Here is a 14250-nt window from a genome sequence, read left to right on the forward strand (position 1 = left end):
TAACTATGTACCAGTATTGCAGACAATCCGCACTTGGGATGGGCGCCCAGCATCCACTACGGACTACGAGAAATAGAATTATCGGTAAGTAAATTCTTATTTTCTCTAACGTCCTAAGTGGATGCTGGGCACTCCGTAAGGACCATGGGGATTATACCAAAGCTCCCAAACGGGCGGGAGAGTGCGGATGACTCTGCAGCACCAAATGAGAGAACTCCAGGTCCTCCTCAGCCAGGGTATCAATTTTGTAGAATTTTACAAACGTATTTGCTCCTGACCAAGTAGCTGCTCGGCAAAGTTGTAAAGCCGAGACCCCTCGGGCAGCCGCCCAAGATGAGCCCACCTTCCTTGTGGAGTGGGCATTTACAGATTTTTGGCTGTGGCAGGCCTGCCACAGAATGTGCAAGCTGAATTGTACTACAAATCCAACGAGCAATAGTCTGCTTAGAAGCAGGAGCACCCAGCTTGTTGGGTGCATACAGGATAAACAGCGAGTCAGATTTTCTGACTCCAGCCGTCCTGGAAACATATATTTTCAGGGCCCTGACAACGTCTAGCAACTTGGAGTCCTCCAAGTCCCTAGTAGCCGCAGGCACCACAATAGGTTGGTTCAGGTGAAACGCTGAAACCACCTTAGGGAGAAACTGAGGACGAGTCCTCAATTCCGCCCTGTCCGAATGGAAAATCAGATAAGGGCTTTTACAGGATAAAGCCGCCAATTCTGACACGCGCCTGGCCCAGGCCAGGGCCAACAGCATGACCACTTTCCATGTGAGATATTTTAACTCCACAGATTTAAGTGGTTCAAACCAATGTGACTTTTGGAACCCAAAAACTACATTGAGATCCCAAAGTGCCACTGGAGGCACAAAAGGAGGCTGTATATGCAGTACCCCTTTTACAAACGTCTGAACTTCAGGGACTGAAGCTAGTTCTTTTTGGAAGAAAATTGACAGGGCCGAAATTTGAACCTTAATGGACCCCAATTTCAGGCCCATAGACACTCCTGTTTGCAGGAAATGTAGGAATCGACCCAGTTGAATTTCCTCCGTCGGGCCTTACTGGCCTCGCACCACGCAACATATTTTCGCCAAATGCGGTGATAATGTTTTGCGGTTACATCCTTCCTGGCTTTGATCAGGATAGGGATGACTTCATCCGGAATGCCTTTTTTCCTTCAGGATCCGGCGTTCAACCGCCATGCCGTCAAACGCAGCCGCGGTAAGTCTTGGAACAGACAGGGTCCTTGCTGGAGCAGGTCCCTTCTTAGAGGTAGAGGCCACGGATCCTCCGTGAGCATCTCTTGAAGTTCCGGTTACCAAGTCCTTCTTGGCCAATCCGGAGCCACGAATATAGTGCTTACTCCTCTCCATCTTATCAATCTCAGTACCTTGGGTATGAGAGGCAGAGGAGGGAACACATACACTGACTGGTACACCCACGGTGTTACCAGAGCGTCTACAGCTATTGCCTGAGGGTCCCTTGACCTGGCGCAATACCTGTCGAGTTTTTCCCAACGGTTTATAATCATGTGGAAGACTTCTCGGTGAAGTCTCCACTCTCCCGGGTGGAGGTCGTGTCTGCTGAGGAAGTCTGCTTCCCAGTTGTCCACTCCCGGAATGAATACTGCTGACAGTGCTATCACATGATTTTCCGCCCAGCGAAGAATCCTTGCAGCTTCTGCCATTGCCCTCCTGCTTCTTGTGCCACCCTGTCTGTTTACGTGGGTGACTGCCGTGATGTTGTCCGACTGGATCAACACCGGCTGACCTTGAAGCAGAGGTCTTGCTAAGCTTAGAGCATTGTAAATGGCCCTTAGCTTCAGGATATTTATGTGAAGTGATGTCTCCAGGCTTGACCATAAGCCCTGGAAATTCCTTCCCTGTGTGACTGCTCCCCAGCCTCGCAGGCTGGCATCCGTGGTCACCAGGACCCAGTCCTGAATGCCGAATCTGCGGCCCTCTAGAAGATGAGCACTCTGCAACCACCACAGGAGGGACACCCTTGTCCTTGGTGACAGGGTTATCCGCTGATGCATCTGAAGATGCGACCCGGACCATTTGTCCAGCAGGTCCCACTGGAAAGTTCTTGCGTGGAATCTGCCGAATGGGATTGCTTCGTAGGAAGCCACCATTTTACCCAGAACCCTTGTGCATTGATGCACTGAGAGTTGGCTCGGTTTTAGGAGGTTCCTGACTAGCTCGGATAACTCCCTGGCTTTCTCCTCCGGGAGAAACACCTTTTTCTGGACTGTGTCCAGGATCCTCCCTAGGAACAGAAGACGAGTCGTCGGAACCAGCTGCGATTTTGGAATATTGAGAATCCAATCGTGCTGCCGCAACACTACCTGAGATAGTGCTACACCGACCTCCAACTGTTCCCTGGATCTTACCCTTATCAGGGAATCGTCCAAGTAAGGGATAACTAAAATTCCCTTCCTTCGAAGGAATATCATCATTTCGGCCATTACCTTGGTAAAGACCCGGGGTGCCGTGGACCATCCATACGGCAGCGTCTGAACTGATAGTGACAGTTCTGTACCATAAACCTGAGGTACCCTTGGTGAGAAGGGTAAATTGGGACATGAAGGTAAGCATCCTTGATGTCCCGAGACATCATGTAGTCCCCTTCTTCCAGGTTCGCAATCACTGCTCTGAGTGACTCAATCTTGAATTTGAACCTCTGTATGTAAGTGTTCAAAGATTTTAGATTTAGAATCGGTCTCACCGAGCCGTCCGGCTTCGGTACCACAACAGTGTGGAATAATACCCCGTTCCCTGTTGCAGGAGGGGTACCTTGATTATCACCTGCTGGGAATACAGCTTGTGAATGGCTTCCAAAACTGTCTCCCTGTCAGAAGGAGACATCGGTAAAGCCGACTTTAGGAAACGGCGAGGGGGAGACGTCTCGAATTCCAATTTGTACCCCTGAGATATCACCTGAAGGATCCAGGGGTCTACTTGCGAGTGAGCCCACTGCGCGCTGAAATTCATTGAGACGGGCCCCCCACCGTGCCTGATTCTGCTTGTAAAGCCCCAGCGTCATACTGAGGGCTTGGCAGAGGCGGGAGAGGGTTTCTGTTCCTGGGAACTGGCTGATTTCTGCAGCCTTTTTCCTCTCCCTCTGTCACGGGGCAGAAATGAGGAACCTTTTGCCCGCTTGTCCACGAAAAGACTGCGCCTGATAATACGGCGTCTTCTCATGTTGAGAGGCGACCTGGGGTACAAACGTGGATTTCCCAGCTGTTGCCGTGGCCACCAGGTCTGAAAGACCGACCCCAAATAACTCCTCCCCTTAATAAGGCAATACTTCCAAATGCCGTTTGGAATCCGCATCACCTGACCACTGTCGTGTCCATAACCCTCTACTGGTAGAAATGGACAACGCACTTAGACTTGATGCCAGTCGGCAAATATTCCGCTGTGCATCACGCATATATAGAAATGCATCTTTCAAATGCTCTATAGGCAATAATATACTGTCCCTATCTAGGGTATCAATATTTTCAGTCAGGGAATCCGACCACGCCAACCCAGCACTGCACATCCAGGCTGAGGCGATTGCTGGTCGCAGTATAACACCAGTATGTGTGTAAATACATTTTAGGATACCCTCCTGCTTTCTATCAGCAGGATCCTTAAGGGCGGCCATCTCAGGAGAGGGTAGAGCCCTTGTTCTTACAAGCGTGTGAGCGCTTTATCCACCCTAGGGGGTGTTTCCCAACGCACCCTAACCTCTGGCGGGAAAGGATATAATGCCAATAACATTTTAGAAATTATCAGTTGTTATCGGGGGAAACCCACGCATCATCACACACCTCATTTAATTTCTCAGATTCAGGAAAACTACAGGTAGTTTTTCCTCACCGAACATAATACCCCTTTTTGGTGGTACTCGTATTATCAGAAATGTGTAAAACATTTTTCATTGCCTCAATCATGTAACGTGTGGCCCTACTGGAAGTCACATTTGTCTCTTCACCGTCGACACTGGAGTCAGTATCCGTGTCGGCGTCTATATCTGCCATCTGAGGTAACGGGCGCTTTAGAGCCCCTGACGGCCTATGAGACGTCTGGACAGGCACAAGCTGAGTAGCCGGCTGTCTCATGTCAACCACTGTCTTTTATACAGAGCTGACACTGTCACGTAATTCCTTCCAACAGTTCATCCACTCAGGTGTCGACCCCCTAGGGGGTGACATCACTATTACAGGCAATCTGCTCCGTCTCCACATCATTTTTCTCCTCATACATGTCGACACAAACGTACCGACACACAGCACACAGACAGGGAATGCTCTGATAGAGGACAGGACCCCACTAGCCCTTTGGGGAGACAGAGGGAGAGTTTGCCAGCACACACCAGAGCGCTATATATATACAGGGATAACCTTATATAAGTGTTTTTCCCCTTATAGCTGCTGTATTGTTAATACTGCGCCTAATTAGTGCCCCCCTCTCTTTTTTAACCCTTTCTGTAGTGTAGTGACTGCAGGGGAGAGCCAGGGGAGCTTCCCTCCAACTGAGCTGTGAGGGAAAATGGCGCCAGTGTGCTGAGGAGATAGGCTCCGCCCCTTTTTCGCGGACTTTTCTCCTGCTTTTTTATGGATTCTGGCAGGGGTTAAAATTCATCCATATAGCCCTGGGGGCTATATGTGATGTGTTTTCGCCAGCCAAGGTGTTTTTATTGCCGCTCAGGGCGCCCCCCCCTAGCGCCCTGCACCCTCAGTGACCGAAGTGTGAAGTGTGCTGAGGAGCAATGGCGCACAGCTGCAGTGCTGTGCGCTACCTTGGTGAAGACAGGACGTCTTCTGCCGCCGATTTTCCGGACCTTTTCTGTCTTCTGGCTCTGTAAGGGGGCCGGCGGCGCGGCTCTGGGACCCATCCATGGCTGGGCCTGTGATCGTCCCTCTGGAGCTAATGTCCAGTAGCCTAAGAAGCCCAATCCACTCTGCACGCAGGTGAGTTCGCTTCTTCTCCCCTTAGTCCCTCGATGCAGTGAGCCTGTTGCCAGCAGGTCTCACTGAAAATTAAAAAACCTAAAACTAAACTTTTCACTAAGCAGCTCAGGAGAGCCACCTAGTGTGCACCCTCTCGTTCGGGCACAAAAATCTAACTGAGGCTTGGAGGAGGGTCATAGGGGGAGGAGCCAGTGCACACCAGGTAGTTCTAAAGCTTTACTTTTGTGCCCAGTCTCCTGCGGAGCCGCTATTCCCCATGGTTCTTACGGAGTCCCCAGCATCCACTTAGGACGTTAGAGAAAATGTTTTCTGTGCATTCAGATTGTATGGTCCGTTTCTTCAGAGGTGATGAATTCATACTTTAAATATTGATAGTTGATTCATCTGGAAGAAATAACTCCAGACGTCCACATTACTTGCATCCTATAAAAGTGACTTTTATTGTTGTGTTAACTAAATCACGCTCATGTTTTACTCATTACCATAAAAAGGCTTCTGGAAAACAGTGGTGATATAACAGTAGAGAATAGCAAGCACAGAATAGTGCAATCCTATAGACTGGTCAAGGTAAAGCAGAAGTGCTGTGCTTATAATGACAATTCCACCTAGGTAGACGTTTTTAATCATGTCCTGAGGCCCTGAAGCTGCTGCCTGCATCTGTTGTTTCTCAATGTTGTGCTGGTTCTGTAATTCACTTTGAAATTGTTCCTAGAGGGGTGTGAATGGGGTGACCAATCAGAAGCCACAACAACTTGGTTGCAGCATGTGATTGGTTGTCTCTCTCAGGCCCCCACACACTTCAGTGTTTGGGTGTGACTATAATAGGAGCCCCAGGAGAAACGGCTGCAGGGAGCCGCCCGCTAGTCTCTGGCTAGGAGGGGGTGGCAGGCTAGTACAAATATTATGAGGTTTTATAACTTGCGGGATTAAAGGGAGAAGCTGAGCTGACTGGAGAAGAGGATCACAAACATAAACTCTTATAAAACTAATTACAAATTAGAACTTTGTTAAACATTGATGCTGCCAGATACAGCTTGGTTACAGTGAGGAATATAAACAGTTTAATGTGAGATTTGTAGAAGAAATAAACAAAGTGTAATATATAGGAAAAAAGAATAAGTCATTTAAAGGTGATATGAGTTGTACACAGGAAGCCGTTGCATGCTTACAAGGCTATGATGTCCTTTCATCTGTGGGCTATTAATGTAATGTAATCACCTTTAGTTGACTCCTGGTCCGGGTAGAGAGGTTAAGGCTCTCATCTATGAGTGAAGACAAAAGAATATTGTGTGAGCAGTGAGCCCAGGGGTGTTATGAGCTATACTTAGGCAATGAAATGGGAAGTGCTATTAACACAAAGTCCATGTGGTTAGAGAACATAAAACAATGCTTGATTACAGAGTACTGTACGTGTCTCATAACCGTGAGAAATGCTCAGACCAGGCCCTTACTAAACCTGGAGCCCTGACAAACCAAAGCCTATGAGACACATGCAGCTTCTGTTTATCTGTGCAGATGACTACACCACGCTCCCCAAACCCCCGGACACAAAGGAGGAAGAGGAGTGGACGGACGGAGAGAAATATTCATCAAGTAACTATTTAATACATGATTTGTATTTATATGTGGACAGACGGATACCATTTATTAAAAAGCATATAGATAGCAGTATTAGCAATGTTTGCAGCCTTTACCACGTATATCATAGATATTAGTGGTTCCGCCATCCTCAATTCATTCTCGGGTCTGACATCATAAGAGTACCACTATGTTTGCCTTACACTTTCTTAGGATCCCATTGCCCTCGCTAGATATGGTAGGACCTGTTTTTTTTTTTTTTATTCAATTCTTTTTATTGATTTTCAGTTTTTACTTAAACAAAAACACAAAGAAAAAAACAGCGCAACTCACATCAGAACCCCACCCAGGGAATTCGCAGATTCCCATGTCCAGTAGGGACCAATTAACACACTTATCATAGTAAACCAGTGCAGGCCTAACCTTCGAATCGTAAATTACAGGTTAGAATCACTATCACATGGTAGCATATAACTTGTATAACAATGTGCCGTGCATAGTCCTCTACGGCCACATTTCTTAAATATTGAGCTGATCGCAGAGCTACAGCACTGACACTGGAACGGGGGTGGCTGACCGTGGGCGCCAGGGGACAACGCAAACAACAAGAGGCAGTACACCCGATATAAAGCTAGGGTACCCACCCACTCCAACCCCCGTTGTATGTCTAGATGTTCCGGGTCCTAGAGAGCGGGGACTCAAGCCAGCGACCCCACAGGTCCTGATATTTATTCTCCGCTTTTCTAGCTAAGTATACATATTTCTCGTGAGAGACTGTATCATTAACAAGTGAGACCCAGGACCGTAATGTGGGCGCATCCCTGGCTAGCCAAAGCCTAGCAATGCACACCTTGGCCAGGCCACACAGATTAATTACATAACGTCTGGCAGGGGGGTCCAGGGCATCCTCCTCCACAGCAGATAGCACACATGTCGTCGGGGAGCATATAGACGAGGGAATACCTGTTGACACCAGGGCGTCAGTAACACCCGACCAGAATACGGCTACCTTAGGACACAGCCAAATAATGTGCCAAAAGTCCGCATCCAGAGTATCACACTTAGGACACCTGGAGGAGTGGGTACCCCCTATATGTCGCAACCGCACTGGTGTCATATATACTCTGTGTATTATAAACAGTTGAATTTGTTGATATCTAGTGGTGGTAGTGGATAATTGGTAGGACCTGTTTTAGATAAAGTGAGGCCCTGAGCAGTAGGTCGCAGTAAATTTCCCGACGGTCGGGAGACCGACGCTGGAATCCCGACAGCCGAAGAAATCCCGACAAATGCTCGCTATTCCCTCTCAGTTGGTGGGTCCATGCCACCAACCGAGGGGGAATAGTGTGGTGAGCGAAGCGAGGCCACCAGGCCCGAAGCACGGCGAGCCCGCGAGGGTACTCGTTGCACAATTGTCCGGATTGCGGCGTCAGTCCCCTGACCATCGGTAAATCATACTGAATCCTTGGACCATGGGCTCAGTACTACTTATTATTTGCCATACTGCATGGCCCAATAGTAAAGCCCAACTGTCTGCTATACTGCTTGTCTGCAATGAGAATGTTGACCAGCTGTACGTCGACCCCGGAACGCAGGCACTGGAAGATCAATAAACTACTTATAGCATCTCACACACGCCGGCAGTGCAATTGTAAACATGACAGTAAAGTAGTATCTCACACATGTTGACCTCACGGTGCCTGCTTTCCACGGTCCATATAATGCTGGACTGTTGACAACTACATACCCAACAGGTAATATAAAATGCTGGTCCCAGCAGTTGTCGACTCAGCTGTGAACCTTGCTTGACCCTTTGATATATTACTAATTTGTTTTACTTTTGCAATTCCAATTGACCAGGGAGAAGTCTTTATTTATATATGTATTTATAATTAGCGATATATCCAATGTTTCCTTTTCTGTATACAGAGAAACAACAGAAGCCAACTAGCAGCAAAGAAGAGCGAGAGAGGGAGGAGGAGGAGAGAAATCGCAAAGGTGAGAAGACTAAGGTGGAGATCTATCGACAACATTCTAAAGAGGACATGTGGAGTTGTTGCCAATAGCAAACAATCATATTCCAGCCATCATTTATCTAGCACACTATATAAAATGATAGATGGAATCTGATTTGCTGTGGACAACACTTTCACTAGTCCTCTTTAGAAGGTTTGAAAACTCTCTTCCTATGAGAAAGACAAAGAAAATGGGGAAAGGCATTGTAATGGGGGCAAGGATTCAGTGACGGGAGGTAGGGGGGAACTGGTGCAGATAGTAGGGAAATACTGTAGATACAGTGCAGGGTAGTAGGTGGGAGAGAGCCAGAGTAGGGAGATAGATTCAGTGTGGAGCATCAAGTAAGGGCATGAAGGAGAGCCAATACCCCTGGCTCTGGTTGCTGTTGCTAGATTGTTGGATACATGAATTGCGTGTTACATAACTAGATGGAGCTATGGCTGTAGTCCTTCTCTGCAGACCAACAGCAGATGCTACATAACAAAATACAAAGATCTGATCACGGACGGTGCACATAAAAGTATATACTGTATTTGCATAGCAAACTCTAATAACAAAACCCACCAGCTTTTTACAACGATGACAGAAAGTGAGCAGCTCCTAGGATCCAAAGAGATCAAAGCCTCCGCTCTAACAAGAGTGAGTGGAGAGACCACAGCTGCCCCATAATTCCCCAATCTGCAGGTTGATCTCCAGAGACTATAATCAGCTTGGTGTAAACTGGTAAAATATACTCTATGTCCTATGCAGAGAAGAAGAAGCCCACATGGGATTCAGAGGAAGTGGAAGAGCTTCCAAAGGAGAAAAAAAGTGAGTAAAATCTATGGTACCTCAGCATCTTAAAATATTCTTCATATGAGGATTTCTGGATGAGAGAAAAAAACATAAATTCCATGAATTAATTATGAAGAACATGGTTATCAGATACACAGCCAGATATCTTCTTGAAGTCCAAGCCGTAACTGTCTTTCCATCCACACAGAGTGTCCCCCCATTGGCTTGGAGTCCCATCGGATAGATGATGACCAGATGCTTGCATCCTCAATGCTGCGCCATGGCCTTCATGCTCAGAGAGGCCGGCTCAATATGCAGGTACGATGTGGGAACTGCTGGATATGAGGTCATAACTGATATAGAGGTTGATGTATCAAGCAAGTGAGAAGTGTGAAGAAGTGGAAATGTGGAGAAGTTGTCCATATCAACCAATCAGTTGCTATCTATTATAGATTACACTTGATAAATGCTCTCTCAAACCTTATAGGTTGCTGTGGGCAACTTCTCCAGTGGTTCACTTCTCCACTCTTTTCACTGCTTGATACATCAGCCCCATAGTGGAATCTCTTAACAAGTATCTTCTACTGTTGGTACTGCCCAGCCACTCTCCCATCACAGAATCAGTCACCTTCCTTGTTGAAATAACAAAACATGTGTATGTAGAACAAAATTTTTACATTAGTTAAAGTTTAAATTAAGACATACCATATGGACTATATCTATGACATGGTTAAAATATTTAATGAGTTTCACTACTAAAAGAAAATCTTTAATTCAGTTATATATTCTTAGTACACCTTAGAAGAGTTGTCTGGTCAAGACCCAGCAGTTTGTCCTAAGTAGGCTGGCAAACTCGTTCATATGCAACCAGAATTTCTTCAGCCTTCCCACAGTTAATCATATACATAACGCTTTACACTGAACTGTGGCTCCCTGTCCTACCATTAGGCAGGAACTAATGAAGACGATTTCTATGATGGAGCCTGGTGTGCGGCGGATGAAAGCCTGACGCAGTGGTTAGAAGTGGACACACGAAGAAGCACCTTGTTCACTGGAGTTATAACCCAGGGACGGGACTCTGTCATGCAGTAAGTACATCCTTCTCCACTATGTACACTTTCAGAATAGACTCCACATGGGCAGATCTTCATGTATAATTTCCTTCCCTCCAATAGTGAGGACTTTGTCACCTCGTTCTACGTGGGCTTTAGTAACGACAGCCAGAACTGGGTCTTGTACACCAATGGGTACGAGGAGATGGTCAGTATGTGCGTTTCTGTATACTGCATTATTTAATAAGATTATGCCACATATACTGTATATGAAATAACCTGATAGATAATAAGAGGTGCCGTGGTTACTAGGGAAAAAATCCGTCAGGTGGTACAATTTGGAAGTAGTAGAGAAAGGTGTTCCTCCATTCTAGGTGTTCTCCTCTTATTTAGTATGCATTGTCTCTTATGGTATTGTTTGCTTTACCCTTCTCATTATTGATCATATGTCCACTATGTTTTCACCCGCTATAGATGTATGCTATAGACTGTATTACCAGTTTGGCTCCATGTCGTACTCTCATATGTTACCTGTGTTTTCTGTTTCAATAAACACATAAAAAAAAAAGAAAAAAGGAAAAGAAAAAAGGGAAAAAAAAGAAGAAGTGCCTTGGTGCTGGGAACCAAGGACAGAAAATGTCTCAGTGATAGCACTAGTTCCTAGCCTACTGATAAGACACAAAGGGGGAGATTTATCTAAGCTTGGAGAAAGATAAATTTTCTAACCATCAGCTTCTTTCATTTTACAGGCTATATTTGAAAAATGACAGCTAGTAGCTGATTGGTTGGTACTTTATCTCTCTTCAAGCATAGATACATTTCCCCCAAAATGGCTGCCACCACAGTTCCTTAGAGGACATATCCATTACTGATTTTAGGATTAGTTGCTTTGAAGATCTACAAAGAACATTGTTTTCTCTCCCTTTGTAGATGTTCTTTGGTAATGTGGATAAGGACACGCCGGTGCAGACAGAATTTCCGGAGCCTGTAGTTGCCCGATTCATCCGCGTCTATCCGCAGACCTGGAATGGAAGCCTTTGCTTGCGCATGGAGGTCTTAGGATGCCCAGTCTCCAGTAAGAAATCAATATACAATGTACATACATGCTGCACAAAGCTATATAAGTACCATGTGCTTGTCCTGCATACAACCCACATATGACCCTATGCGATGACCCTATTGTCTGGCCAAGTGTAAAACTTGTGTAAGAACTTTGCCAGCCAGTCTGTATAAGTGTATATACATTCTAAGTATATTTAATCCAAGTCTCAAAACTGTCAACACCCTTCATCCCTTACCGCTCCTGTGATCCTTTCTACCCCTTCCATATCCAATTCCTGCATCTGACTCTGCGGGGAAATGCTATAACCTCATGCTTGTACTGTATATCCGGGTGCATTTTATCATGGAAATTAGCAGTCTGGCACATGGGTGGAGTCTTGATTTTCTGAGTCTACAAAAACATTAAAATCTACCTAAAAGTTACCTTCAACCACTTACCTGGCACAGTGGCATGGGATGTCACTTAAATAGTGAGTACTCAATTCTGCTTACTGCAGAAACATTATTGAGCTCATACAATCTAAACCAGGGATCGGCAACTCCAGCTGCTGTGGAACAACACATCCCAGGATGTCCTGCCAAAGTGTTAGCATGCTCCAACAGCAAAATTGTGGCAAGGCATGCTGAGATTTGTAGTTCTACAGTAGCTTGAGTGCCATACATTGCCTACCCCTGGTCCTATGGCAGTCTCAATTCTCTATTTCCAGTACATTTGCACCAAAGGAAAGTTTTGCATCCTACATGATGTGTTATCAATAAACTGAAGGGATTTCTGGTGTGAATCTGACCTACATATTACATGTACAAAGATAGTGCAAAATCCAGTGTTAATACAGGTACCATACTCTCCTATTCACCTCTGCTATGTCTCCTAGATGTGGTCAGTTACTACAGCCAGAACGAAGTCATAACATCTACAGATAATCTGGAATTCCGACATCACAACTACAAAGACATGAGACAGGTGAGCCGCATGCCGTGTGATCATGGACACAGCCCCTATCATTAACACCTCCCCTAACCTGTAAATAGTGGTTTGTTTGTTTTCCAGTATGTCATTCATTAGCCATATTTTTCCTGCAGCTCATGAAAGTTGTAAACGATGAATGTCCAACCATCACTCGGATCTATAATGTGGGAAAGACAGCTAAAGGACTGAAGATATATGCAATGGAGATCTCGGATAACCCAGGGGAGCATGAGATAGGTGAGGAGACTGCTCTGCCAGGCTAGGTGTAATAGGGTGGTCCCCAGGGGGATTGTCTGAGTAATGAAAAGTGGAAATTGTAATCCAGAAAAAACGTAGACGTAAAGTTGTAGTCTCTATCAGTGGTGGGCAACATATAGGGTCTCACTTGTTGCCCTTTAGCTCCCCGTAACATTACACAAAAGCACTTAAATGTATTAATAAAGCCTACACAGTTTACTACAAAGAATCATCTTAGTCCTGTTGGCGTTACTGGGATGAGTCTGACATTAGGAAATGATTACAGGTTCAGATGGAATACATACCATTTACCGGCGGGCAGGATGCAGACTGTCAAGATCCCGACAGCGGCATCCCGACCGCCAGAATAGCATCAGCGGGGCGGGCACAAAGAATCCCCTTGCGGGCACGTTGGCTTTCTGCGCTCACCACGAGTGGGAATAGCCCTGTTTTGCCGGGATTTCAGCTGGCGGCATTGCTGGCTGTTGGAATTCTTTTGTCGGTATCCTGAACGTGGGATTCCTGACAGCCGGCAAATTTTAACGGATTCCGTCCAGACATTTCAACGTCGTGTTCAAATGCATAGATGTGTCCATATACAACTATCCTCAAATTGCGCCAAATAGCCCCACTTTGCGGCTCAGCTGCGCCAAATCACTAGTCTTAAGTACCGAGTACGCTATAAGCTAATACTAAGACGCAAAATTGAGGAAAGTGTACACAGTCTAGGGTAAAGAGGCAAAATACAGGTTCAAGAGGAGTGACCTGTGTCATGCTTAATCTGCGACTTTATACCAATTCCTTGTGGCAAAAACTAATCCACTGTACCTAGTAGACTATATGCGTACTAAAATGAAATCGCTACCAATGGGTCACGCCAGGAGTCTTGTGCCATATGGAGCAAAAAGTATATGTGTATGAGGACACATCTGCAGTTTTTAGCTGAGTTTAGTCAATTTATGACCCAATGTTTGATAGACAGAGGAATGAACAATTTTGTTCTCACTCTCCATGACCTCTCCTGATATACTTCCGGTCTCTCTCCACAGGAGAGCCAGAGTTTCGGTACACGGCTGGGCTTCATGGCAATGAGGTACTAGGGCGGGAGCTGTTGCTTCTCCTCATGCAGTTTATGTGCAGAGAATTTCGGGATGGCAATCCTCGTATTACAACCCTCGTCCATGAGACTAGGATCCACCTGGTACCCTCTCTGAACCCTGATGGCTATGAGATTGCAAGTCCAATGGTGAGTACACAGTGTATGCGTTAAAATCTCTTACCAGAAAACACCTGCAAAATGCTACTTGTAAGTTCCTGAAACCAGAATTGGCAAATAAAACAGCCAAATGGGGACAGCTGGGTGACAGTTTTAAAACTTCCGGTGCATGTTTTGACCTCTAATACTTCTCATCTATTACAGGGCTCAGAATTGGGTAACTGGGCCTTGGGCCACTGGACAGAAGAAGGCTATGACATTTTCACTAACTTTCCAGACCTCAACACAGGATTTTGGGCTGCAGAGGACAGGAAGTGGGTCCCTCATCGTGTCCCTAACAATAATCTACCTATTCCGGACGGCTTCTTGGCAGACGATGCGACGG

At 46.0% G+C, this 14250-nt stretch overlaps 1 protein-coding gene across 2 annotated transcripts in view; it reads left to right on the plus strand.

The window, feature by feature from the left end:
• AEBP1 (AE binding protein 1) overlaps positions 1-14250 on the plus strand; it is a 60155-nt gene that overhangs the window by 32552 nt on the left and 13353 nt on the right. For both annotated transcript variants that reach the window (XM_063931904.1, XM_063931903.1), the window contains exons 8-18: positions 6476-6553; positions 8468-8536; positions 9305-9364; positions 9537-9646; positions 10277-10416; positions 10504-10588; positions 11311-11455; positions 12318-12406; positions 12526-12649; positions 13699-13895; positions 14070-14249. In XM_063931904.1, coding sequence (XP_063787974.1) covers positions 6476-6553; positions 8468-8536; positions 9305-9364; positions 9537-9646; positions 10277-10416; positions 10504-10588; positions 11311-11455; positions 12318-12406; positions 12526-12649; positions 13699-13895; positions 14070-14249 — 1277 coding nt within the window. The remainder of the gene's footprint in view (positions 1-6475; positions 6554-8467; positions 8537-9304; positions 9365-9536; positions 9647-10276; positions 10417-10503; positions 10589-11310; positions 11456-12317; positions 12407-12525; positions 12650-13698; positions 13896-14069; position 14250) is intronic.

The sequence above is a fragment of the Pseudophryne corroboree genome, chromosome 6 (genome assembly GCF_028390025.1).
Source record: "Pseudophryne corroboree isolate aPseCor3 chromosome 6, aPseCor3.hap2, whole genome shotgun sequence".
Taxonomy (NCBI): Eukaryota; Metazoa; Chordata; class Amphibia; order Anura; family Myobatrachidae; genus Pseudophryne; species Pseudophryne corroboree.